Consider the following 27,659-nt stretch of genomic DNA (forward strand, 5'->3'; position numbering starts at 1 on the left):
TCACACAGCTCCCTGAAACTTCCCCTAGTGACTTATTCCACTGCTGGGTGAACCAGCCTCTTTCTTTCTTACAGTTTGTGAGGGAAAAGAGAGTAAGATGGCTTCCCAAGGTCAGGTCGGCGATTATAAGAGGATGAGAAGAGGCTTCAGTTCTGCTGACTGTTGAAAAGCTGGATTTCCCAGCTCCTGATGCACACGCCAGCTATGGCTACCTTTATTATCTTAAAGACTATAATCACTTTAAATCTCCAGGGAAGACAACTAATATCTAGGTTGATTACAGAATGTTTTTTCTTCTGAATTGCACATAAAGAATTGCAAATAACTTGGGAGATATATAAAGAGTCTTAGATAATTGCTTGGAAATATTTATGTAGGTGATTTGGGCCAGACTTACAGTGCAGACATGACTTTTGCTATCTCTGTACTACCAATTAAATCTATTTCATTCAATTTGTCTTTGAGGCTTGAGGGCTTTCTTATGCTTTCAAAGGCACTGATAGGTAAAATGAGTTGAAACAACAGAAATAGCCACAATATACCATAAAGGAAGACCCAGCCAGATAAAGCCCTTCTAAAGCTGCTAATTTTGTCAGTCCAATTCTGACTTCAAGGACTCCTCTGTGGTTTACTAAGTGACTCTCCCATTCCCCCTGATGGTTTTGTATGCAGCAGTCAGATGGCACTGTTCGTATCAGTTTATAGTAATTTGATCATTTATTTAGTGAGTGGTTCTCATCATAAGCTTCACGGCAGATGATTTACTATATTTCTAATTTTAAGAGGAAGCATCTCATTCTATCTGAATGTATCCATTACAGATCTCCATGATACATTCTTTACCTCATGGTCATATTCTTCTAGTTCCATGCATTCCCTTCCATTCAAAAGGCAATCTGAACTTTAAGCCTTTCCTTGCCTCCTCTCCGATCCCATAGACCATGAAGCATTAAATTGATGAATTGCCAAACTCTTACTTTTCTTGTTGGAGGGGCTCTGATTTGTGTCCCTTTTGTGATTTTTTTTAAATCCTACAATACTTTTTAATTTTAAAGATTTACATAGTTTAGTAACATTTAAAAAATGGAACTGAGGATGTTGCTCAGTTGTTTAATACGTAAGTGGCCCTGGTTTAGATCCCTAGAACTGAAAACCAAAACCAGAAATGAAGCAATCCCACAAATCCCATCAGCTTTCATCTCCATTCTGAGATCATTTTGAGCTGGTAAATTTCAGGCCAACTCTGTTGGCTCTCTTAGTCCATTCCTGGCTTGGGTCTACAGTAACCTTGGTGTGGGTATGGTGTATCCATGGAGCTATACCAGCAACTTAAAGCAATTTCCTGTTGAGCGTCAGCCAGATCTTTCAAGAACTGCTGGAGGTGAGTGTGTGTCCAGACACCTGGCAGTCCCCTGAGTCCTTTGGAAGCAGTGGAGGTGGGTGGCCAAAGGGAATCTTAGAAGGAGATCATTTACAGCTTGTAAATGTACTAGAATTTCTTGCCAAGGAGTCTGTTTCTTGGCAATGTTTGGCTAGTGTCCTTTAAAAGTTCTATTTGTTTTCTCAATTCTGCCTGAAGATTAAGGGTGGTATCATGTGTGTAAGCTTCAAGTTAATTCTCTGTTTGGGTAGGTAGAGCTTTGACCTAGCCTGAAATATGCACACCATAATCAGCAAGAATCAGTGCTCTCTGCTGGGTCGAATGCCAGTGAGGTCCACTCCTAATGTCCAAATGGGCAGGACCCCTGTTTTTGTGTCAACAAGGGGGGTTTGGGTCCCTTCCTGAGATTGTTACAAGCACACTGCAGACAAGCGTTGCTAGCTTTGGGTTAGTGTTGGCAACCCCAGGTCAATAAATATCTTTGAAACAGTTATTATAGGGCAGTTTCCCCCAGATGGGTTGCTTCATGAACTTGTTGGACTACGTTGGGAGCTGTCATCTCTGGAATTATTTTCCATCTGAGGTAATCAACCCCCTCCCCAAATTTTCAATATTCCCTGCATCTGTTGCTTTTTCTTTCTTCTGCTTCACATAAGGGAGCTTTGGGAACACTAGAAGTGAGAACATATCTTCTGGGTGGTCATGGAGGTGACTCCAGGGTTGAGTCTTCAGAGAGGGCAGCCTGGTCTGCCAGTAGTTACCCCGATTCACTTGACCTTGATTCTGTGTGAGCCTGGAAGTACACACTGCCACAGCAGAGGACCCAGACAGCTTCTAGGAGCTGGAGGATTTGGTCTGTTTTTAATTTCTTTGTCCCCTGAGGTAAGAAGTCCTCTTTCTCCATATACTTGCTTTGAGTCTCTTGTGTGAGTGGCTATTCCCTCTGTTGTAGACTTCAGCTTCCATCAATAAAAGGTTCACTATTTGAATTGGGGAGTGGCTGATCATGTAAGCCTGGCTGTGAGGAAAATTGTTTTTTCGTAACTACTCCACGATCATGGAAGAGCCCTCCCTCCTCTTCAGGCAATGACGTGGCTGGACAACACAGCAGCCATCTTCTTGGATGAGGGGAGGGCCTGGCATTGCCCTTAGTTGATATATTGGAACAGGTTATTCCCTGGAACGCAACCCGCTGGAGTTGATTGGTGATCATTGTTTCAGGGTAGATGCCACTGAAGGTGCCAGATCAGGTGGTCTTGGAACTGCCTTGGCTCTGTGTGGCACTGGCAATTGGAGCCAGTTGGGAAGTTGCATCACGTGCAAGATTTTATCCTCTGGGGAAGCTGATGGGGGTGTTTCATTGGTCCTTCAGGCTTGACAGTCTTTGTAGGTCTCACATTGGGATGGTGAAGACCCCAAGATGAGAAAAGTTCTATAACTAGGAGTGGCGGGGGTGGGGTGAGGTGGGAAGTGGGTGGGTGGGTGAGTGGGGAGTTCCTGTGTGCCTATGCCCCCTGTGGCATAGGGTCTGAGGGAGAGGACAGGTCTCTCTCTCTCAAGCAGGTGCCCAACTGGCTGTCTGCCTCCCAGCGACTTAAGTGGTCCTATGTAGGGCCAAATATATCTCCGTGCTCAGTCATCTCCTATTACAGAATATGAGTACTCATTTAGGGGAAACAAATTCAGTGGAACTGCAGGTTGAGGCCCAATCAGATCCCGTAGCCACAGAGCTGTGGGACTACTACAAGTACTCACATGCTCATTCACCATTCATGCAAAAATTATACATTCCCATTTTAAATTCCTAGTCTATTTTGTTGGAGACCAATCTGCCTTTTCCTTGGAGACAGTGCCAGCCACCTCTGTATCCCATCAGGGCTTCAGATGCAATCTCCTGCTGGGTGATCCAGTCCACACTGGCTTCTCTTCCTATCTCCCTAGGGGTCCTTACTCATCCTAGTACACTCAGAGACTCTGATTTTGGGTCTCACAGTCCCCTTGGCCACTTCCAGAGGAATTCAGTGAGTGGAGAGGCCCCAGGGCAACATCCTTTCTGAGTCAACTGACCAACTGTGGATCATGGTGAAGGAGATCTCACGGTGTGTGGTGGGCGGCAGAGGGGAGGGAGGGATCTTTTTGGAATAGGCACTCTGACACCAACAAGAATGGAAGAGGGGAGATGCCATTGCTGGACCAAAGGCAGGATAGCTCCTGAAAAGCTTTGATCTCCAGTCCAGTTTGTATTTATTTATTTATTCATTTATTTAATGTGCACTGGTGTTTTGCCTGCATGTATGTTTGTGTGAGGGTGTCAGATGTTAGGTGACAGACAGTTGTAAGCTGCCATGTGGGTTCTGGGAATTGAACCATGGTCTTCTGGAAGAGCAATCAGTGCTCTTAACTGCTGAGTCATCTCTCCAGTCTCGAGTTTGTATTCTTTTATATTCTAAAACCACAAGGTGGAGTGAGCAAACAAGCAAGCAATAGCATTATCATTCAGTCCCAGTGGTACAGCTCCAGAACATTGTGGAAAAAAGCCATTCTCCCTCCCTCTTTAGGTATCATTCAAAATGAGTGAGACACCGTCTACTACCTTCTCCATGGTTCATCTGACTTCTTCTGAAGGTCAAGTTCATTCCCCTCGCCATTCAAACGTCACTCATCCTGTAGTGGCCAAACGCATCAGCTTCTACAAGAGCGGAGACCCCCAGTTTGGTGGTGTGAAGGTGGTGGTCAATCCTCGTTCCTTTAAGACCTTCGACGCTCTGCTGGACAATTTATCCAGAAAGGTGCCCCTGCCTTTTGGGGTGAGGAATATCAGCACGCCCCGTGGAAGGCACAGCATTACCAGGCTGGAGGAGCTGGAGGACGGGGAGTCCTATCTGTGCTCCCACAATAGGAAGGTGCTTCCAGTTGACCTGGACAAGGCTCGCCGACGTCCCCGGCCCTGGCTCAGTAGCCGCTCTATAAGTACTCATGTGCACCTCGGCTCCGCTACTGCTGTGCCCACCACCACTCCTGGCATGCTCCGTGCTCCGAGGAGGCTCTTAGTCTTCCGAAATGGTGACCCAAAGACCAGGCGTGTGGTCCTTCTCAGCCGGAGGGTTACTCAGAGCTTCGAGGCCTTTCTTCAGTACCTGACACAGGTCATGCAGTGTCCGGTGGCCAAACTGTATGCCACAGATGGAAGAAAAGTGAGTGTTTTGGTGGCTCCTAATTTATCTCCTGTGTGAGTGCGTGTGTGTGTGTGTGTGTGTGTGTGTGTGTGTGTGTGTGTGTGTGTGTATACATGTGTCTGTGTGTCTGCACATGCAGGTATGTGTGTTCTAGTAGTCTTTGCCTTCTTGTCAGAATCTGACGGGTCATTGGGTAAGAAGGTGTTTGCTTTCCCCTCTTCTGTTATCCTTGATCACTGACTTAAAATGTTTTGTTAAAGAATACTGTTTTTCATAGTATTCTTTGAAAGGGAGTGGCCAAGAGTAGTGTTTTCCTATCTAGAAAAAGCATTTCCTAGTATCCCTGCGGTAGGTCTGCAGAGTCTGCGGAGTCTGCAGTTAATAGTGCTACACAAGCGATCGCCTTTCAGACCTGCTATCTCACAGGCCCTTGCGCAGTTGACTCTGGATTGGCTGGCACTTGGCTGTAACTGCAGACTTTGGTGTGGAATACCACATGGCTTTTAAAGATCCTTTAGTTATTCTAGAAAACTAGCCTGTCACTTTCTAGCTCGTGTGCAGGCTCAATAGTGTTGATGCATTGCTCATACCCATCCCCCATCCTGCCTCGATTATTTTTTGTGTACATGATTGGCGTCTAAGAAACTGCTTAGAGATTATTTCTTTCAAGCCTAGGAGGCTGTCAAATTGGGCTATTCAAAGTTATAAATATACCACATGGAAAGAACAGTCCTTGCTCATGTGAGGACAGTGACTCTGATTTCTTCTAGGTTCCTAGTCTCCAGGCAGTGATACTGAGCTCAGGAGCTGTGGTGGCAGCCGGAAGGGAGCCATTTAAACCAGGAAATTATGACATCCAAAAGTACTTGCTTCCTGCTAAGTTACCAGGGATCTCTCATCATGTGCACCGGAAGGGTAAAGCTACGTTAAAAAGAAAGAGTAAGTCACTTCTAAATAGACCTTATTAGCTCTGAAGCTTTTTTTTTTTGCCTTACCTAAAAAAAATTATATTTAAAAGACCAGGTTCATTCATTGCAAAAGACAAAATATGAGAGGATTAAAAGTATTCCAAAATGAAATTGGTTAATTTATAGTAGAAAATAGTCACAGATATTTGGTGACTTTTTGAAAGACTTTTCCAAATAATCAATGATACACATTTTTACATGGATGAACTATCCCTCTTTTATTTATTTATTTATTTTTGTAAAACATAATGTCAGAATTTCTTACTTTGGAAAGAATTTTGTGGAATTGTATAAGTGACATCTCTGGTAGTTGTAGACTGTTGTCTGAGTGAGTATTCATAGCTGAGCTCGGCAAGTTAGTGGTCTATATATTAAAAAAAAAAAAACCTAGATGTATGCCCTCTTCTCTGAAAGTATTCCTGTAAAATTATCAATCCTCAGAAACATTTTTGATCAAAATAAAGTAGTTCATGTAGCCAGTTCACACTAGTAACAATAACCTAAATTTTGAAAATTTTAGGATTTGATTAACAGTGTGGTATAGACCTTAGCATGGGGAAGAGTGTGTCCTGAGGCCCAAGAGTGTGAGAGAGGCTAGCCTAATTAATCATTGTACTCATTATTTCCAAGGAAATATAAGCTCTATGCTAGTGTGCTGATTGTATACTTGAATTTGAATATTTATTCTCTTTAGACTTGGAATAATCTTTATTTTAAGGAGCAGTAATCCCTGTTCTTATTGCTAATATGGCTGAAAAAATAATTGCTTTCATCTAATTATTTCAGGAATATACTCATTTTTGTTAATGCTCCTATTTTGTAGTTATCAATTGCCAAATATATATTATGCATATAGTTATACTGTTTTACGTTGGTCAGTTTTCTGAAGTGGATTTGCTCTTTTTGTGTCTCTTACCAGCTGTTTATTATGATTTTTGATAGATTTTGGGCTATAAGAGCTTTGTTAAGTTTTACTTCACAAAGTTAAAAGTGAGACATTTTTATTTATCAAAAACTATAAAAACATTTTTAGGGTTAGCTCTGAAAACTTCAAAGGCAATTACTTTAGGGACATGCGCAACTCCATAAGGACTGCCAGGAGGAAATCTGTCGCATTAGGACGCACACCTGCCAAGGCTAATGACAGATCTCACATTAGAAGCCACACTTGGGCTGTGTCTGACTCTGATGCTTTTGTGTATGTAAATCAACTGCACTGACAACACAGGTAAAAATTCAATATCATTTGACTTCTCAGTACTAAAGATGTTTAGCTTTCATGAAGCCTCTGAGTCTCTCTTGTGTATGCTCAAATGGAACACCATCGTACCTTGCTGCTCGCCTGCCTTCTTACTTAGATACACAGAACTTTGTTAGAGTCAAGGTTTAGTATTTCTAAGCAAATAAACCACACAGAAAACATTTTTACCCAATATAATCATTAGTAATTTGTATTTTATATACTTATTATTAACATTCCCTTATAAAGTTGTTAAAATTAAAATTCTATGAATGTCTCCATTAAAGTATAATGAGTTTACTTTTTAATATTGGTTTGAAGAAAAAACCCAGAAACTGCATTAAGATTTCTCAAATAACCATTGGCTACATATAGTTTGGAAATACACCTGTAACATTTTATTGTAAAATATAGAAAAATGGTATTGTACTAATTTTTCCTTTTCTTCTTTCTTTGATGCCTCTTCCTTGGGATATTTACAACTTCTCTGCTTTCCATGTTGTGTTTTGACATGGCATCTTTCGCTCTTAAAATCTTGAAAGTGAGCACACAAATGCCTTCAGTCCTAAGCCCCCAGATTGAGTCCCTGGCTTCTGAGAAAACATATGACTGCTATTCAGACTGTTCTGTAGCCCCTGAAAATTACTTGGCCTTAGAAAAACATGATTCTCAGGATCTATCAACATTTCCTTCGGAAGACGGTGTTGAGAAGTCGATTATTTTTAATCAAGATGGTACTATGACAGTTGTGATGAAAGTTCGATTCAGGATAAAAGAAGAAGAAACTGTAAAGTGGACAACCACTGTCAATAGAGCTGGGCTTCCTAATAGTGATGAAAAGAGTAAGGAAAGCAGTTATTGTGGAAGAACAGATGACCGATCACCTAGTTTAAAGCTTGCAGCATGCTCATTGTCTGAAGATATCACAGACACCACTCAGCAGGGCAGTTTCACAGAGGAAGAAAACACTCAAATGATAGAGCAGCAAGCTGAATCATGTGGCTCTGCTGGTTGGGAGAATGCTTCTGTGGACATTATTCAGGGAGGCCAGAAACAAGTGAAACATTTTTATAGGCCCCCGACCCCTGGGCCAAGGAGAAGGAGACAAAAGAAATCTGTGATAGGGACTGTCACTGTAGTATCTGAAACAGAGGTTCAAGAAAAACAGTTTTCCTATAGTGAAGAAAGACAGGGTGGAGAAAAATCTGAGTATCACATGTTTACACATTCTTGTAGTAAAATGTCATCAGTATCTAATAAACTTGTTCAGATCCATAACAATGAGTTGGAGTCAACATTAGAAAGAACAACAGGAAGTGGACTGCTCAAGTCAAATGCCATAAATGCTGGTGCTATAGAAACGACCAGTCAGAAGGTCTTCAAGGTATGCCATAACAATGGCTTACCATCCACTGTTTCAGAGAGCTCAGGTGTGGAGGAAGGCATAGTTGATAGTGTAGTGTCAGGCAAAGCTGGTATCAAGCACTTCAGAACTTATGGTAACAGCAATGACAGGTTCAATTGTATTTCAGCAGATAGAACTCTTTCCTCAGGCAACAACTCTGGAACTGACAAAAGCATTTCTGAGGCTCTTCCTGTAGAAACTTCTACTGTCACCACAAGAGTGGACAGACTCGTTAATGAATTTGCTCATTGTGGTTTAACAGAACTTCGAGAAAATGGAAAGCAGATTTTATCCTCTTTTCCCAGCAAAAAGAAGAAGAAATCTCAGCAGCAAATGATAAATTCCAGATATAAGAAAAAATTGATTGAAACCAAAAGAACCTCTAATAAAGTTGGGAAAATAAACAGAGAAGGAACAGTTGCTCAGGAAATGCTATTGCAAGATTCAGACAGTCTTCTTAAAGGAGGGAGACTTTGTGAGGAAAGCCTTGATACAAGTGATATGGTAATTGAATCAAATAATTTACCCCCCCAAAGTAATCACAATATCAAAATTTCCAAGAGTTTCCATAAAAATAAATCAAATGCTTTTCAAAATCCCAAGACTCAAAGACTTTTAGCCAAAAGAAAATCCAGACCATCAAAGAGTGTAAGCTTAGGAGGACTCAGAAAACAAGAAATTGGTCAAGGAGATAAAGTATTTATCCATAGTGAATCTAACCATTATAAAAGTCATTTGGAAAATCAAAGTTTGCTTCATGTGTTTAATTTCCTTGAGGAAAACCAGAAAGTTTTTCATAGACCACAGTCACAAATGGAGGTAGTAACTGGAAATTTGAGAGCAGTGACAAAAAAGAGTTTAGTCCCAAAACTTAATGATTTACATGTGACTTTAAAAAACCAGAAAAAGCTTAAGGTAGATAAATTGAAGTCAGGTGCTATAGTAAGTGAACAGCATGTTACTACCAGGGCAGACCCATTAGCTTCTTTGAAAAAACCTGATTTTCCTGAGGGTATTCCCCATCATTCAGTTAAAAACTATGTACAGAGATGGTTGCAGAATATAAATCCATATCATGATTTTGATCACAGGAAGTCAGCTCCACCATGCAATAATGGAAATAATGTGGTAAATTGTAACAGTAATGGTTTTCCAGGAAATAATCTCCACAAAACTTGTACAAAAAGAAATAGTTCTGTTATGGAAAGTAATGAGCACAAAACTAAAAATGACAACTGGCAAGGCAATAAAAATCAAGAGGCTGGTAAATCTCTTGTTGCTAAAGGTAATGGCAAAGAGCTTAACAAACAAGTCTGTGAGAGCCAGAATGGGTCTCTGAATGATTCTTACTTGGTTTCTCTGCATGACCATCACACTTTGTCACCAACCACTATTAATGATCATAGTACTAAAAGTCATCTATCTACTGAAAAGTCCAGACCAGAAGTGAGCCTTATTTACCAAGAAATGAACCTAGCTACAAAAGGGCAAAGCACTGAGGCTGCCATTCAGGTAGATACTATCGGAGAGAATGCTCCGAAAAACTACTTACCAGCCCTGTTGCTTCAGCACCTGGAAGCTTTTGTTCCTAGTAATCAGAAAAATCAGAATGGAATTGCTCAAATACCAGGTTCATTAGCAGATGTTGTGTTCCCTTCTGCGATATATAATTCATCCACTAATCTCCTTCTAGCTTGGCTTTTGGTAATAAACCTAAAGGGAAGTATGAATAGCTTCTGTCAAAGTGATGCTCATAAAATTACCAGCAAATCTGCAGAAACAGTTGCATTGTTGGAAGTTCTGAAGCACATTGCCGTCACAGAGGATGCTGATGACTTGAAGGCTGCTGTCGCCAGCTTAGTAGAATCAACCAAAAATTGCAGTGAACCCAGTGAGAGAGAACAAGGTATGTTACCAGTAAATTGTACTGCAGCCAGCATTCAGAGTGTTGTCAAGTGTAGTGAAAATGAAAGAACACAGAAGATGCTTTTGGATGAAGGCTACTCTACCAGGGAGGACTGTGGCCCTGAGTTCTGTGTTTCAGAAATGATTGAAAAGGCACATAACTCTGCATGTGAGATGTGTACTGTAAATATGACTTATCCTCCAAAAGAGACAGGTAAACAAAGTAATGCCTTTCTCACTAGTAATAGTTATACTATATGTCAGCCCTCCACAAGTGATGCTTCTTTCCTAGGAGGGGCCTGTTTACCTAAAGACGGTATGTGTTCCCATGAGGCGTGTGTTCAGAAGGAGAACATCTATGAAGCAGCTTGCCTGAGTGATGAGACTTACATTCCCATCAGAGTCTGCAATACAATTGACTTTGTGAATTCAAAAGAAAAGAAATGCAGTGATAATTTAGGATTAATTGAAGAACTCAACACAGTTGATGAAGTTCCAAAAGATCTAAATATTTTGGCAGACCCTGTGCATAAAAATGATTCTAATGGATCAGCATCATATCAAAATGGCAGTAACTTCAGCTCCCATGGTCTTTTCCTGAGTAAAATTGATCCAGAATTTGATAAGGACTATAGTTCTCTAGAAGAATTAAAAAACTGCCCACTTAAGAAAATTGTGAATAAAAAGAAACATGTATCTTCTGATAAGGAAGAATCAAGGACTTCTGAAGAACCAGGGTCAATAACCAATAGCATGACATCAAGTGAAAGAAATAACATTTCAGAATTAGAATCTTTTGAAGAATTAGAAAGCCAAGACACAGATATTTTTAATAAAAAGGTAAGTGCTAAAGAACAAGCTACTGAGCAATCCATGCAAAAGGAGCTAGGGGCTAGGATGAGTTTGCAATCGATACACATACCAAGTGGAAATAGTGTAGAAGAGGAAAGAAGACATACTGTACTTTTGGAGACAATTGGTAGAGGGCAGGTGACACCACCATCTTTAGTTTTTTGCTATGATTCTAATAAAAACACTGAAAAGGATATCAGTGTCGGAGAAACTAAGATGAGTGTTAAAATGATGGTAGAAAGCATGGAAAATGTAAATTGCACAGAATCCTCACTCAATTTTAAAAAACATCTCAGAAGTCCAGTGGCTTTAGACTGGTCAGCTGATAGATCAGACAGTGAGAGTGGACGTCCTTGTAAAACATCCAGTGGTGATCACGATGACAGTGATGATGCTGCCCAAGGGAAAGAGCACAACAGAGGAATTGTTCAAAGGGCAATAGAAAAGCTTTATGGCAAAGCAGAGATTATCAAACCGCCATTTTTTCATGTGTCTATACACAAATCTCAAGTTTGTCCTTACAATCCTGTGAAAGTTCAAGATGCTAAGAAAACAAATTTTTATGATTCTGAATGCCAGTCATTGGTCTCTTCTGATCAGGTATCAAGAAGTTCACTCATGTTGCAGGAATTCCAGGAGGAAAGACAAGGTGACAGTGTTGTTAATGGTATGAGAGACAGTTGTGGGGGTAACACCATAGAACATGTTACAAAACCAGTTGAGCATGACAAGGTCCTCATGGAAAGAGAGAAAGGAGAACTGATTGACAATGGCAAATGGCTCCTGCAGGAAAATCATTTGTGGAGGGTGTCACCTGACAATTCTGGCATGTATGGCAATGCAGACACCACATCAGTGGATACACTAATTGATAAAAATAGCATTGAAGTGCCATATTCACATTTTGGAGATTTGGTTCCTGGTCCAACAATGGCTGAATTGTCCTCTTCAGAACTGGAGGAAATGACTCAACCTCTTGAAGTGAAATGCAATTATTTTAACTTTCCTCATGGTAGTGACTCTGAGCCTTTTTGTGAAGATTTTCTAGATGTGCAGAATAAAACCTTTTCCAAAGAGAGAATACCAAATCATCACAAGGAGGAAAAGGGTAATTATCCATCTGAAAGAGTGTGTACATCTGTTACTCAAGCCTTTGCTCCTGCTGGTAATAAAGTCCACCCTGTCTGCAACGATGTTATTAAAACTCAGCCATTACCTGGAAGTAATATAACTCACGGTGCACTTCAGGAAGGTGACTCTTTGGATAAACTCTATGCTCTTTGTGGTCAACATTGTCCAATACTAACAGTTACTTTTCAACCTATAAACGAGGAAGACCGAGGATTTGCTTATCGCAAAGATTCTGATATTGAAAATTCTTTGGGTTTCTATTTATGGATGAAAATATACCCATGTCTGCTACAGTCAAACAAAAACATGCTTAGAAGTAAGAGCAATAAAGTGAGTGTGAGCAAAGAATGTACTGATAATGCTGTTGGTGATCTATTTGATCAACTTTATTTCAAAACCATGGTTGACTTGATGGAAAAAAGAATGAAACCCAAACATGTTAACTCTTTGGACTTAGAGAAAGAAATTAATTTGAAGAAATTCCAATTATATTTTAAGAAAAGATTTTCAGATCTCCTGCATACATCATTGGTAGTTGTAGAGGATGTGAATTCCATTACACTAAATCCTAGCAATTGGACAAATAACTTCAAAAATGTTGATGAGAATAACAACTTAATTAACAGATTCCAGAACTCAAGAACAAATCCCAACCAAGTAGTAACAGGAAATACCAGTTATCAGTTCCCCTTTGAACTGTTTGGTCTAGCTTACTTGTTAGATATTTGCCAAGTTGAGAAATCCTTAAATATCAGAAACACAAATAAATTAGAAATACATTATATCTTAGAGGGTGGAATTCTTTTCATCTGGGAAGAGGAAAACCAATTAAATGTAATAGATATTGAAAACAATAATGAGCAAGATGATTTAAAGTTTTAGTATGAACCCAATCATTAGCTGTCAGTATGTTTTTCCCATAAAAAGATGCAGTACATGGGATGGAATTTAGGCTAGATTTTTCTCTAAGAATTTCTTACTTTCAAATATCCTAGAAAACATGCTCTTGGACAAGACTGATTTGGCTTTCTTCATTGCTTTGTTCCTCATTTTCTTAGTAATTACAATTTTACGTGGTTTCATCTTATATGATTTTCTGTACCTATGACTTTTTTGACTAGGATATCAGAAATATGGCCAGGACAAGAAATCTTTAAAAATATTGTCAACTATGTATATAATATATTGAATAATTAGTGAATAAATGTAACTTTAAAGTACTTTATTTATTAATTTAAGTGATGATTGAATAAAAAGTATGATTGCAAGCTCTCCATCACAATCTGCAAATTTCTTGTATCAGAGAGTTGGCTCTAGTCTCCTCGACCATCCATTGAAACTGCTAAGTATTCTACAGAACAGTAGTCACCATTTTCTCATGAAAAAAGACCACATCACTGCTAAATTGTCCCTCTAGTACTTTTCCTAGAAATTATAATCTTTAAATTAAAAATTAAACATTTATTTTAAAAAAGTTTTATATATTGTGTGTATATTATTTCATGTAAATATAAAACGATTCTTGAAGCTTTATCAAATAACCTTGGTGTTATTTGTTCCTCCTTCTTTTATATTGACCTCCCTCCCATTTTCAGTTGAAACCTCCTCATTTTTCTGTTTCTCTCTAAATATCACCTGTATTCCACTATTCCCTCTCAAGCCTCTCCCTGTGATCTCTTTATACTTTCCTCCATGTTATATAGTCACATCTGAAGATTTGGAGTTAAGAACAGCAGATGAGAACACATGTGGTGTTTGTCTTTCTGGGTCTGGTATAACTCTCTCAACATACTCTTTTCTAGGTCCATCCGCTTACTTGCAAATTTCCCGATTTCACTTTTCTTTACAGCTGAATTGTACTCCACTATGTACAGGGACTACATTTTCATTATCCATTCATTTGTTGAAGGACATTCAGGTTGTTTTCATTTTCTAGCTATTGGCTAAGGAACTATCAGTGGAGCAGGATGTCTAGTCTTTTGGACATATGACAAGGATGTAGCTGGGTCACATGATAGATTCATTTTTAATATTTTGAGGGGTCTTTATACTGATTTCCAGAGCAGCTTCACAATTTGCATTCCCACCAACAGTGGGTGAGGGTTCTCCTTTGCCCACAACCTCACCGTCACTGTTGTCAGTTGTCATGTTGATCTTAGCCAGATGAAATCTCACAATTGTTTTAATTTTCATTTCCTCATTTGCTAAGGATTATGAACAACTTTAAAGGTATTTATTAGCCAAGTTTTATTTCTTCTATTGAAAACTCTCTGTTTAGATTCCTGGCCATTTTTCTTTGAGTCATCTTTTTCATGACTCCTTATGTGTAGCTGAAGTTTTCTCTGGTCCTGCCCAGCCCCACAGACCCCACAGCTGCTTATAAAATAATCATTCAGAAGCTTATATCAATTAAAACTGCTCACCCATTAGCTCAGGCCTACTAATGACTAGCTCTTACACTTAAACTCAGCTCATTTCTATTAATCTATATGTTGTCACATGTTCCGTGGCTTTACCTGCGCGCCTTCACATCTTGCTTCCTCTGTGTCTGGCTGGCAACTCCTGACTCTTCCCAGAATTCTCTTCTCTGCTTGTCCCACCTATACTTCCTGCCTGGCCACTGGTCAATCAGCATTTTATTTATTAACCAATCAGAGCAACACACATTCATAGCATACAGAACATCCCACAGCACTTGTGTTTTTGAGTTATTTTGCATATTAATCCTCTGTCAGATGTGTAGCTGGTAAGGATTTTCCCCATTGTGTGTATTTCTCCTTCACTCATTTGATTGTTTTCTTGGTTTAACAGAAATGTTTCAGTTTTTAAAAGTTATTTATTCTCCTCACATATATTACATCACATATATTACAACACAGTTTCCCCTCCCTCCTTTCCTTCTGCCAGCCCTCATTTCCCCTTTCCTCAAGACCTATTCTTCCTCCATTTCCCTTCACAAAAAAGCAGGGCTCTCAGAGATATCAAACAAACACAGTATAACAAGTTACAATAAGACTAGGCACAAACCTCATATCAAAGCTGGATGAGGAAATCCACTATGAGGAAAAGGGTCTTCAAAGCAGGCAAAAGAGTCAGAGACACTCCCACTCCCACTGTTAGGTGTCCCTTAAGAACACCAAGCTACACAACCATAACATGTGCAGAGGACCTAGCTCAGACCCATCAAAAGTGTTTTAGTTTTATGAGGTCTCAGTTGTCAATTATTTGCTTTAGTTCCTTGGCAAATGGAGTCTTATTTAGAAAGTCCTTTTCCTATACCTTTGTCTTGTAGGGTACAGTTTATTTTTCAAATTGAGGTCTTCAATCCTCTTTGAGGTGGTGTTTTGTTTTTAATTGGTTCTTTGGGAATTTCACATCATGCCCCCCAATCCTCTTCATCTCCCTCCATATCTGCCCCTTATTCTTATAGTGTCCTCCTCAAAGGAAAGTTAAAAAAGGATAAAAGAAAAGAATAATAAAAAAGGGAAAGAATACTTTTCTCCTCTGTCTTTCCTGTCTCTCCATTTCCTCTTCATTCATCTTAGTGGCATTGGAAACTGCTGTGTATCATGCAGTACATCCTCTTGTTCAAACAGCATTACTTGCAAATGTTCATTGTGTAATGAGCTATTGGTCAGGTTCAAGGCCTCTGGCCTTGGTACACCATCAAAACTGTCCCCCCCCCACCCTGTGGTGATATTTTATTTGTGCTGAAATGCGGTGGTATTCTATTTGTGCCTTAATAAATAAAGTTTGCCTGGAGATCAGAGGAAAAATCCAGCCACAACACAGAAGTCATGCAATGTTAGCACACGCCTTTAATCCTATCACTTGTCAGGCAGAATCTCTGTGTGTTCAAGGCCACACTGGAAATAGAGCCAGGTGTGGTGGCACACACCTTAAATTCCAAAACTAGTTAACCATGGAGGTCTGGAGGTCTGCATGGACAGACAGGAAGTGACAGAGCTGGACAGGAAAAGGAAATGATGTAGCTGAACAGAGAGGCAAATCAGATGGCAGAACAGCAAGGCATATAGGTGTGGGTAGACGAGAAGTAACTGGCATTTGGAAGCTGCAGAGTTGGTGAGATAAGGTTAGCTGTGACTTTCCCTATTTTCCTGATCTCTCTAAGGCTTTCACCCCTATATCTGCCTCTGTGTTTTTTATTTAATAAGACCATTTAGAAATTCATCTACAACCCCTCCCCACTGACATTCCTCTCCAATACTGCACTGTACTGTTGCCCCAAGTCATGGAGATCCTGCAGCTATGGTTCCACAGGCTCAGTCTCTTCACAGCATGGGGTAGACGCTGGGGTGTGCCTACTTCAAGCCTTAGACATGTGCCTGGGTGGCAGCTGAGTTGGTTGGTCCAGGCCACTGGGACTGCTCATCACAGGTAAGGGGTGGGGCCAGTTCTCCCAAGCCCATGGTGAGTAGAGTGAACTTTTCCAAATGTGGGGGGCCAGTTCTCCTATTAGGGGTGGGCCCAGATTTCCCATGACAACCCCCAGCATCTGCAGTGCCTTTGGTGATAACCGGAGCCACTGACACAGTCACAGACCCTGCCTGCAGTAGGACCAGGGACCCAGACATGGCCCCTGGAAGCAGCTCGGGCCACTAGACACCATGGTCAGTGGTGGCAGTTCAGGCCACCCAGATGGTCACTGACCCACCTATAGCACATCCCTCGGTCACCATCATGACCACAGGTGGCGACCCAGAACCCAGGCACCCATGTGGCCCTTGGTAGCAACACAGGCCGTGGATATTATCGCAGACCCTCCAGCTGCTGTAGGATCATGGACTCAGACATGGTCCTCAGAAGCAGGCCAGGCCTGGATGCTGCTATGGCCTGGGTGGCAATACGGTCCATTCAATTTGTTATCACCCAGGCTTCAGGGTGACTCTCGGGCCCCAACTTGACCCCAGGTGGGGGCCTAGACCCCGGGGGATTCACATGACCTCCATGGCAACGGTGCCATGGACATCAACACAGACTCTAGCTACAGCAGGGCCATAGACCCAGACATGGCCCCTGGCCGCAGCTCAAGCATGGACTATTTCATGGCCCGGGCAGCAGCCCAGGCCATGAACGGAATACCTATCAGGAGAGTCCCTGTAGTGGTGTGGCCCTCGGGCACCTAAATTGCCACATGTGGCAGCCCTGATCTCAGGCATCCTCAGCACCCCTCTCCTCACCCCCCAGTGGTGGCAGGGGCCATGGACATCATCACGGACTGAGGCTTCTGTAGGGTCAGGGACCCAGACGTGACCTATGGCAGCAGCCCAGGACCCAACGACACCATGTCCACACGGCAAGCAGGCCTCCCACAGTAGCCTGTTCTTCATAGCTTTTACTTCTTCATATCTGTCTCTCTCTATGGGGCATAAACCTCTCCTCTGTCTCTCTCCCTTCCGTACCCCACCGTGTATTTGCTCACTATAATAGTGCCCCACTATTGGGCTCCGAGCTGGCTTGTGTGAGTTCATCTCTGGGAGCTCCGTTTTAATGGCACTGGTGGGCCATGGCTTCTTCCCTCCTGCTCAGAGAAAAAACTGCTCTGAGCAGGCGTGTCTTAACTTTTTTTTCTTTCTTTCTTTCTTTTTTTTTTTGACATACAGTGTTCTCAGTGTCATTGTTGAAAATATTCTGTGGTAGTTGGGTGAATCAAAAACAATTCATTCATTTATTTTAGATTTTCCACTTTAATGAAGTACAGGGCTTTAAAGTATTCCCTTACAATATTCTAAATTTGGTGTCCTGTTTATTTTTGATTCTGTTAATTTGGGTCATCCTTTTCTTTCTTTTGGTTAATTGGGCCAATGATCTGTCAATTTGTTTATTTTCTTAAAGAAAATGCTCTTAGGTTTATTGATCCTTTGGATTCTTTGTTTCTATTTCATTAAGCCATACTTAAAAATAATTTCTTGTCATATACTTGTTTTGGGGTTAGCTTGTTCTTATTTTTCCAAAGTTTTGAGTTGGATCATTAAGTAATTTATTTATGCTCTTTCTAACTTTTAAATATAGACATGTAGGCCTATAAACTTCCCTCTTAAGACTGCTTTTACTGTGTTTCAGATGTTGTGTTTTTATCTATTTTTAAGTTCTAGGAATAATTTAATTTCTTTGTTGAGTTCTTCTTAGATCATTCATCATTCAGTGTCTTAGTAAGGGTTACTATTGCTGTGAACAGACACCACGGCCATGGCAACTCTTATAATGAAAACATTCAATTGAGGTGGCTCACTTACACTTTCAGAGGTTCAGTCTATTATCATCATGGTGGGGGAGCATGGCTGCATGCAGGCAGACATGGTAGTGGAGAAGTAGCTGAGCATCTTGTAGGCACAGGAAGTCAACTGACTGTCACACTGAGCAAAGCTACAGCAAAAGAGACCTCTAAGCTCACCCTCATAGTGACACTTCCTTCAACAAGGTCACATCTCCTAATGGTGCCACCTCCCTTTGGGGGCCATTTTCTTTCAAATCACTGCATTCAGTAATGAGTTGTTTGGTTTCCATGAGTTTATATGCCTCTGAGAGTTTTGTTTGCTATTTTATTGCATAATGCCTGATAGGATTTATGGAATTATTGCAGTTTTTCTGTATTTGTTAAGGTTTGTTTGGTGTACCAGAATGTGATCTATTTTAGAGAAACTTCCATATGCTGTTGAGTAGAAAGTATAATCTTTGGTGTTGGGGTGGAATATTCTGTAGATATCTGATAGGTCCATTTGATGTAAGATGTCATTTAATTCTGAGGTTTCTTTATTTTTTTCCAAATGACATATTGGAGAAAATGGGGTGTTGAAATTACTGCTATAATGAGGCACCTCCTTTGTCTTTTCTGATTAGTTTTAGTTTGAAGGCTATTTTGTCAGCTATTAGGATGGCCATGTTTGCTTGCTTCCAGATTCCATTTTCTTGAAATATTTTTTTTTTCTTGTAAACAACAAGAAGATAGATTTTATTGTCATTTATTTATTTATTTTTGTTTTTTGAAGACAGGGTTTCTCTCCATGTAGCCCTGGCTGTCCTGAAAGACTGGCCTTAAATTCACAGAGATCTGCCTGCCTCTGCCTCTGGAGTACTGGGCTTAAAGGCACATGCCACCACCAACAGGCCAATAGATTATTTATTTATTTATTTATTTACTTGTTAAAACAGAAAATTCTTTTTTTTCTGTGCCGCCATTTTTGCTTTTCAATACATCCCAACCACAGTTTCTCCCAATCTCTCCCACCCCACCTCCCTTTCCCCCAGATCTATCCCTCCATTTCCCTTCAGAAAAGAGCAGGCCTCCCAGGGACATCAACCGAACACAGCATAACCAGATACAATAAGACTATGCACAAACCGTCATATCAAGGATGAGGCAACCCAGTAGGAAAAAAGGGTCCCAAGAGCAGGCAAAAGAGTCAAAGACACCCCAGCTTCCACTGCTAGGAGTCCCACAAAAATACCAAGCTAACAATCATAACATATATGCAGCAGACTAGCACAGATACAGGCAGGCTCGGGGATTACAACTTCAGTCTCTGTGAGCCCCAATGAGGCCTGCTTAGTTGAGGTCTATGGGCCGTGTTCTCCTGGTGTCCTTTACTCCTCTGTCTCTTACAACTCTTCTTCTCCATCTTCCACACGGTGTGCCAAGCTCTATAGGGAGGGACCTGATGGAAATCTCCAATTTGGGCTCTCTCTCTGCCTAATGTTTAGCTGTGGGTCTCTTCATCTGATCTTTGAGTATATAGGATATCATTAGGAATCATTTTATTTATTTATTTTTATCTATCATAGGTTTCTGGGCTATCCCGCCATCCAAGTGGTGTTTCTGGCCATCTAAGCCCATCAGGCACGGGCTCCCTCTTGTGATGTGGGTCTCAAATTAGAACCGCCATTGGTTGGGCACTCCCTCATGTTCTGAGCGTCCATTGTCCCAGTACATCTTTCACTCTGGATAGATTATAAGTTGAAGGTTTTTTGTGGCTGGATTAGTGTTCCAGTCCACCTCTGGAAGTCTTGCCTGGTTATAGAGGATGGCTGATTCAGGTTCTGAATCCTCTGTTACTAGGAATTTTTGCTAGGATTACCCACATAGAATACCAAGAGTTTCTACTGGACTAGGTTTCCACATTGCATGCCCCTCCCCTGCGCCACACCCTTCAACTCCAGTTGTCTCTCCAGTAACCTTTCCCTCCATCCCTCCCAGATTTTATTTCTTAATCCATTCACCTAGGCTGTGTTTTTTTTGTTTCTGTTCTTTTTGAGGGTCAAACCATTAATATTTAGAGTTATTACTGAAAGGTGTGTGTAGATCACAATTTCTTTAATTTTATTTTTTGCTGGTTTATCTTCTTAGTCTTGCTTTGTTATTTCATTAATTATAACTTAATTTATTTTCTTACTAATGTTTCTTGGTTATGCTTATTTCTCTTTTCAGTCCAAAGTATTGCTTTCAGTATTCTGTTTAGTAATTTCTTTTTGTTGGATATGATCTAAAATTTTTTAAGGCTTATTGGTATTACAGAAAGTTTTTCTTTCTCCTTCAACTATGGTAGATAATTTTGTTGGGTACAGCAGTCTTGATTAGCAGTTGTGGTCTTTTAGAACATGGAGTACATTGCTCTAGGCTCTTGTGGTTTTCAGTTTTTATTGAAAAATCAGCTATTATTCTGATGTATTTTCCTTTATATGTAACTTGTGTTTTTTCTCTTGCAGATTTTAATATTTTTCTTTGTTCTGTATATTTAGTATGCTGTGGGAAGTTTCCTTTCTGGTCTTATCTAGTTGAGGGTCTGTGTGCCTTATGCATCTATACAGGTAATGTCTTTTCTTAGTTTGGGAAAGTTTTCTTCTGTGATCTTATTAAAGATCTGGCCTATGCCATTGACCTGATATTCTTCTCCCCTATATATGCCTATAAACTGAGGAGTTTGTCTTTTGATGGTGTCCTACATTTCCTATATATTTCTTCCTTGTACTTTGATTTTTTCATATTTGTTTATTTTTTTGGTCTAGATCCTCTATTATATGTTCAGGTTCTGGTACTCTGTGTTATTCTTTACACTCTACTTGTAAAGTTTCCCTCTGAGTTTTCTAATTGGGATATTGAGTTTTCCAATTCCATCTTCACTTCAGATTTGTTCTCCTCAGTGTTTCTATCTCTTTTTTAAATTCAGTTTTCAAATCCTGAATTATATTCATCATTTCATTAAGCTGTTTATTTATATTGTTTTGAACACCACTAAGACATTCATTGTTATTCTTTGGAGTTCAATGATGTTCATGTTTCTTTAAGTTAATTGTAAAGTTTATGATTGTTCTTTTAAATTCTGTGTCTAGGGATTTGTCACCAGAGAACTCTTCTATAGGACTAGTGGGTTTGAGGGAGACATGCACTCTTGGCCATTCATGTTCTGTTTTTGCAATTTGACCAGAATATGTGAACTTCTCTTGGTTGTGTGTCTGGTGTGAGAACCTGGCCTGCCTTAGATTGGGCCAATGCAGGAGATATGAGACTGGAGGTAGGCCAGTGAAAGCTGATGGATGAGGTGTTCAATGAGACCAGGCAAAGATGGCTCTTAAACCACAGGTCTGAAGTAGGCCTGTGGGTGCAGAGATAGCAGCCAGTGGAGGAAAGACAGGAGATGAAAGGAGCAACTCTCCAGGCAGAGGTGGCTCACAAACAAAGCAGGTTTGAAGCTACACACGTGGAGCTATGTGGGTACAGGATGGCCACAGGTGAGGAGGGAGTATGGGAAAGGGAAGATATGAGTAACCCAGAAAAGGTGGCTCTTGAACAGGGTTGGAGGGAAATATAATCTTAAAAGTTTTGCAAACTGCTGAGGGAAACAAACATTCTATGAAGGAAAATTAAAGGAGCTGGAATGATTTAACCTAAAGTAGGGGTTGAACTTCTCTTCAAATCAAAAGAGAATTACTATGAAGAGATTAACAATTTTGTATGTTTACTTGCTTAATGGAAACCCTTAATTATATATAAATAAAAACATACCACATATACACAAATACCCTTGAGTATGAACAACATTTTACAAATAATTATAGTGCATTGCCTGTGTATCGAGCAAGAAAACCTTTAAAGACTCCTACTCAGTGATATTATAGAAATAAATTTTATAAATCTTAGAAATCTGTTGCTTAGAAGTGACTGAAAAATATAATGAATAATATGCTGGGAGAAACACATGGAGATTCTAACATAACCTAAGTTTGGCATTGAACTAAAGAGAATTCAGAAGGAGTAACTTTGGTTTCCCTTCAGAATGATTTCTAAATACACAAATGTTGGAGAAATGTCTACTTCAATTGCAGACCACCTCTATATGACACATGCAGTTTGTACATTAAACCAATGCCCTCTGCTGACTGAAGTGTAATTGTAATGAAATGAAAAGACATAAGTTTTGGGGAAACAATAAGAAGAATTAACATTAATTTTGTGCCTGTTCTATACCAGGGGTTATGGCAGAATTATAGATTTATTCTGTTATCCTCATTACATGTAATTTTTATATGTATTAGCTTGGCTCCATTCCATATATTAGAACTTGGAAGTGAGGATTTTTCAATATATCAGAACTTAGAAATAAGGAAGTGAATTACTTCATTGTTGGTATCTAGTAGTTACTATATCAGGATATGAACCTAGTCTTTTATGTTTGCAAATCAGTGTTTTCTTCTCCCCAGGTATTTAGTTTTCTTCACCTGAGGAAGCAAAGGTAAAGTTTATAGACAAACATTCGCTCTCAGGGAAATGTATATGCACACACATTGATTTGGAAAGTGTGATATTTAGGCACATGACTGAGTTATGGAGAAGAGCATAACAATTAAAAGTTTAGAAGTAGGTATATAGTTTGAAGTTAGGCAATGATACCACACTAATGTCCTTAGTGGTTAATGCCATTCCAATGTCCTCCATGGCTAATACCACACCAATATTCTCAGTGACCTCAGTAAAACAAGAGAATAAAACTGAAGACACAATGAGGAATTGGTAATAGCTGACATATACTGTACTTTAAACGAAAATGAGCATGTGTTGATTTCTGAGGTCTGAGGCCATATTAATTAATGTTTACATTTATATTCCAGACTAGCATATTACTGGGACATGACCAAGTGTATTCTGTGTGGGTGAGAAATGCTGCTGTTGGCATTTGTGTTTTGCTTGTTTATTGATTCAGATCCTTACCTTTAGAAGAATATTTAAAATAGTAAAGAATAGCATTAATTCCCTTTTATTTTATAAAGCGTATTTCAACAATTTTAAGAAATATCTAAATATTTGCCTTTAAAGGATGTTTCATTTTCACAAGACTTACACTAAATGAACAAACAAACAAACAAAAAAGCTTGTAGTAAGCTTCAGGCCAGCCTGAACTATAGTGTGAGGTCTCATTTAAAAAAACATCTTTCAACACTGTGAAATTTAGAATATTAAGGAAAATTGTAAAGGAAATCATACAGATCTCATTCTTGCTTTTATATGAAGTACTTTGAATGGCCAAAAAAAGGAGTCAAGTTTTTTTGTATCCAGTAGAGCCCAGATGTTTTTCAACACATGATGGGACACATCTCGATAAACTAATACCCTGCAGATAACTAGTACTGATGGATGCTTATCTGAGGTCAGGGAGTCTTATCTCAAAATGGAGTGGTGGATTTATGAATTTGCCCACCAGGTGGCAGTTGGACAATGCATTATTGGAAGCTGGAACACTAAGGAGTCTTGCTTGTGGAGAACACCTGTCAGGGACAGCCTGAACTGTCTGCTTCTGCTTGGAAGAAGGGCGGTGGGGGTGGGGCTAACTGTGTAGATATTTCCCCAGGTCTTAAACTTAGAGAGCACAGCAGAGAAGGGAAATACTCTTTTAGTAAACAGAGTTGCAACTCCAAGGAATAAAGTAAAATGACACTATCAATTGTCAGTCAATACCAGAGAAAACAAATGAAGAGCAAGTGAGGTATTAAAAGTCTTAGCAGAAGCTGAAGATAAGTTAATGAGCTGTTGTCTCAATGGCTAGGGGTGAGATTTACAGGATACGTTCAGATTGTTCCCTTTAGCCTTTCAGTCCAATGACCCATTTTCAAGATTTACATTTAATTCTTGAGATCACATTTCATATTTCTGGCAATTGTTGGTAAACTAGGCCAATATTATAAAGTCTTCTGAGGAGTTACCTTGTAAGCTCATAAGAAGTTTATTAGATTTGTAAAACAGAAGTTTTAGAACTAGGGATCATGTTTTAGCTATGGTCCTGACAATATGGCCTTGGACGCTACAAGTATCTTCAATGTAGCTGGAGAGAGACTAAAGGTTACAGAAGGAGACCAGGAAAGAAAAACTTTCATGGGATTTCATCTCTGCATATGGTGCTTATAAGTAATACCTAGTTCTGTAGTGTGATCCTCTCAATTATGATGTAACCTGAAAATGTAGTTATTATTTTTATTTTACTTTTAGTTGGATTTATCTCACGCTGAGTTTATTCCAATGTTACAAATTTTTGCTTCTTCAGTTTCTTCTGCGATATCTTTTTTTCTTCAAGACTTTGGAACAGTTTGTTCCTTTTCAGTGAGCATCATCTCAGTGTGGAATGGGAGCTCATGCACAGGCTAGTATTGCCATGACCTCTCCAAGTTCATTGTTGCATCTCAGGTGCTTTGCTTACCTGGATATTTCAATGATTAAAGAATCTTCATCTAGACCCTTAAGCTCAGCATCACTCTCTGTATTTATAAGCACATTCAGCAAAAATTCAGCACTCTTTGTGGGCCACCAACCCTGTGTCCAGCCCTACTGTTTGGCTTGGGCTCACCCGCACATCTTTAAAGAGACATCCTCCAAGTACTTGGTGGCTTTTTGGATATGCTACCATTGATGGCCTGGGCAGTTTCATGGGTATTATTAAAGTGAACAGAAATATTTGAACTTATTGATTTGCATGATTTTGTGGATTTCTGAATCAAGAGAGGAGCAAACTATTTTCACAGATCACCTGAGGCCACTTACAGGAAGATTGTAGGTTTTTTTTTGTATCCTGTTTGTTGAAGTTGAGAGATGTAGTATGGATATATGCAAGCACTATTTTTTTTCAGTCCATGAGGCCAGTATGTCTTTTCATCTTCTAGTGTCTTCCTCAGTCTTTCTTCAGTATCTTAGAATTTTGTTTATAGAGGTCTTTTGTTTCCTAGGTTAGGTTTATTCCCAGGTTTGTTTTTCTTCCTCTTTCCCCCTTTCCCCTCTTCCCTTCCCTTCCCTTTCTTTTCTAGATATTGTGAATTGGATTGTCTCCATGATTTCTTTTTCAGTCTGTCATTTGTATGTAGGAAAACTACTGATTTTTGTGTGTTAATTTTGCTTCCTGCTATTTTGATGAAATTATTTATCAGCTGTATTAATTTTTGGTATAGTTTTTAGGGTCTCTTGTGTAAAAATCATGTCATTTGCAAATATGGATACCCCAACTTCTTTTTCTGCTTTTATAACCTTTTCTTAATAAAGGATATAAAGTTATGTAATAAAATTTGAAATCAGGTATAGTGGCACTAATGGACAATCTTGCCGTGTTCCTGAGCTCGATATGAAAACTTTGAGTTTTTTTTTTTTTTTTTGAGCATGGTGTTGGCTATAGTTATGTTTCATATAGCCATTATTGTGTTGAGGTATGTTCCCTCCATCCCAAGCCTCTCTGTGATTTTTATCATAAAGGGACATTGGATTTTGTCAAAGGATTTTTTTTTTCTGTGTCTAATGAGATGATCACTTGATCTCTGTCATTTGGATCTTTTTATGTGATAGATAGTGTTCTTTAAAAAAGCCGGGTGGTGGTGGCACATGCCTTTAATCCCAGCACTCGGGAGGCAGAGCCAGGCGGATCTCTGTGAGTTCGAGGCCAGCCTGGGCTACCAAGTGAGTTCCAGGAAAGGTGCAAAGCTACACAGGGAAACCCTGTCTCGAAAAACCAAAAAAAAAAAAAAATAGTATTTTAATTCTTTGAGAATTTCCTTAATGTGCTTTGATCATATTTACTCCTTCCCCCTAACTTCTCTTAGACCTCACTCTATACCCAACAATATATTCTCTTTTTAAAAACCCATTGAGTTCAACGTGTGTTGCCAAATTTCTCTTGGGTTTGGGGTCTGCCCTGGAGTGTAGTGGACCCAGTAAGGGCCACACCCTTAAAGAAAATTGACTTTTCCTCTCACTGCAGCTATCAAATGCCAATTCCCTCTCAGCTGAGGCAGGACTTTATGCACCTCCCTCACACTGAGGTTTGGTCTGGTTTGAGCTTGCACAGGTCTTCTGCATGTTGTCATAACTGTTGTGAGTTCATATATGAAACTGTCCTGTTGTAGTCAGAAAAGTTTCCTTCTAGTCATCTGCCAAATTGAGCTCTTATAATCTTTCTGCCCTCTTCCTGGAAGATCCTTGAGCCTTGGCAGGGAGGATGCAACATCGATGTCCCATTTATGGCTAAACACTCTGTGGTCTCTTACTGTCTTCATGTTGATCAGTTGGCAGTCTCTGTGTTAACTGTCACCTACTGCAAGAAGAAGCTTATTTGATGAGGGTTGACAGAGGCACTAATGCATGAATATAGCAATGAGTCATTACAAGTTGTTTTAATATTGTGTCGATGAACTATCTTTTTGATATGAGCTTAATTTCAGGATGATTTGATAAGTATTTGTATATATTCTCTTTGAAGTATGAGTAGAATTCTGCAGTAAATAAATCTTGTCCTGGGTTTTTTTAAAAGTGGGAGGCCTTTAACTACCACTTCAAACACATTTCTGGTTTCTATTAAAATTACTTACTTTATCTTGCTTTAATTTTGGTATATGTATGCATCCAGGAAATCTATTTCCTTTAGATTTTCAAATTTTTTCAAGTATGTCCTTATGACTTTCTGAAATGTTTTTGGTATCTGTTGTAATGTCTTCATTTTATTTTTAATTTCATTAATTTGGTTTCTCTCTTTTGGTTAATTTGGTGAAACAGTAGTCAATTAAAAATTAAAATAAAAAATTAGTCAATTTACTTTTTCAAGGAACCAACCCTTCATTTAATTGATTCTTTGTATTTTGTCTCTATTTCAATTCATTTTAGCCCTGATTTTTTTAAAATTGAAAATAGCTTCATCTCTTATACCACAGTTTGCCCTCCCTCCACTCCTTCCAGCTCCTTCCTTCTTCCCTGGATCCTCTTCCCCGTCTCCCTTCAGAAAAGAGCAGGCCTCCAAGAGACAAGAAACAAACAAACAACAACAAATACAGTAAGACAAGGAGAAAGTCCTCACACTGAGGCTGTTGACAAGGCAATCCAACAAGAAGAAAAGAGTCTGAGACATACCCACGCACACAGTTGGGAGTCCCACAGAACCACTAAGCTAAAGAGCTACAGCATACACATAGAGGACCTGGTGCTGACCCCTGCAGGCCCTGTGGTTGCTGCTCAACCTTCATTGAGCCTATATGCACCTTCCTTAGTTGATTCAGTGGATCATGTTCTCCTGGAGTCTTTCATCCCTCTGACTCTTACAATCTTTTTACCCCTCTTCCATGG

At 39.7% G+C, this 27,659-nt stretch overlaps 1 protein-coding gene across 1 annotated transcript in view; it reads left to right on the top strand.

The window, feature by feature from the left end:
* Window positions 1–3,951: 3,951 nt before the first annotated feature.
* Window positions 3,952–27,659, top strand: part of Rp1 (RP1 axonemal microtubule associated) — a 357,619-nt gene continuing 333,911 nt past the window's right edge. The window contains 2 exon segments of the mRNA XM_059255599.1: window positions 3,952–4,575; window positions 5,328–5,496. Coding sequence (XP_059111582.1) covers window positions 3,952–4,575; window positions 5,328–5,496 — 793 coding nt within the window.

This window comes from Peromyscus eremicus, chromosome 2 (genome assembly GCF_949786415.1).
Source record: "Peromyscus eremicus chromosome 2, PerEre_H2_v1, whole genome shotgun sequence".
NCBI classification, from domain to species: Eukaryota; Metazoa; Chordata; class Mammalia; order Rodentia; family Cricetidae; genus Peromyscus; species Peromyscus eremicus.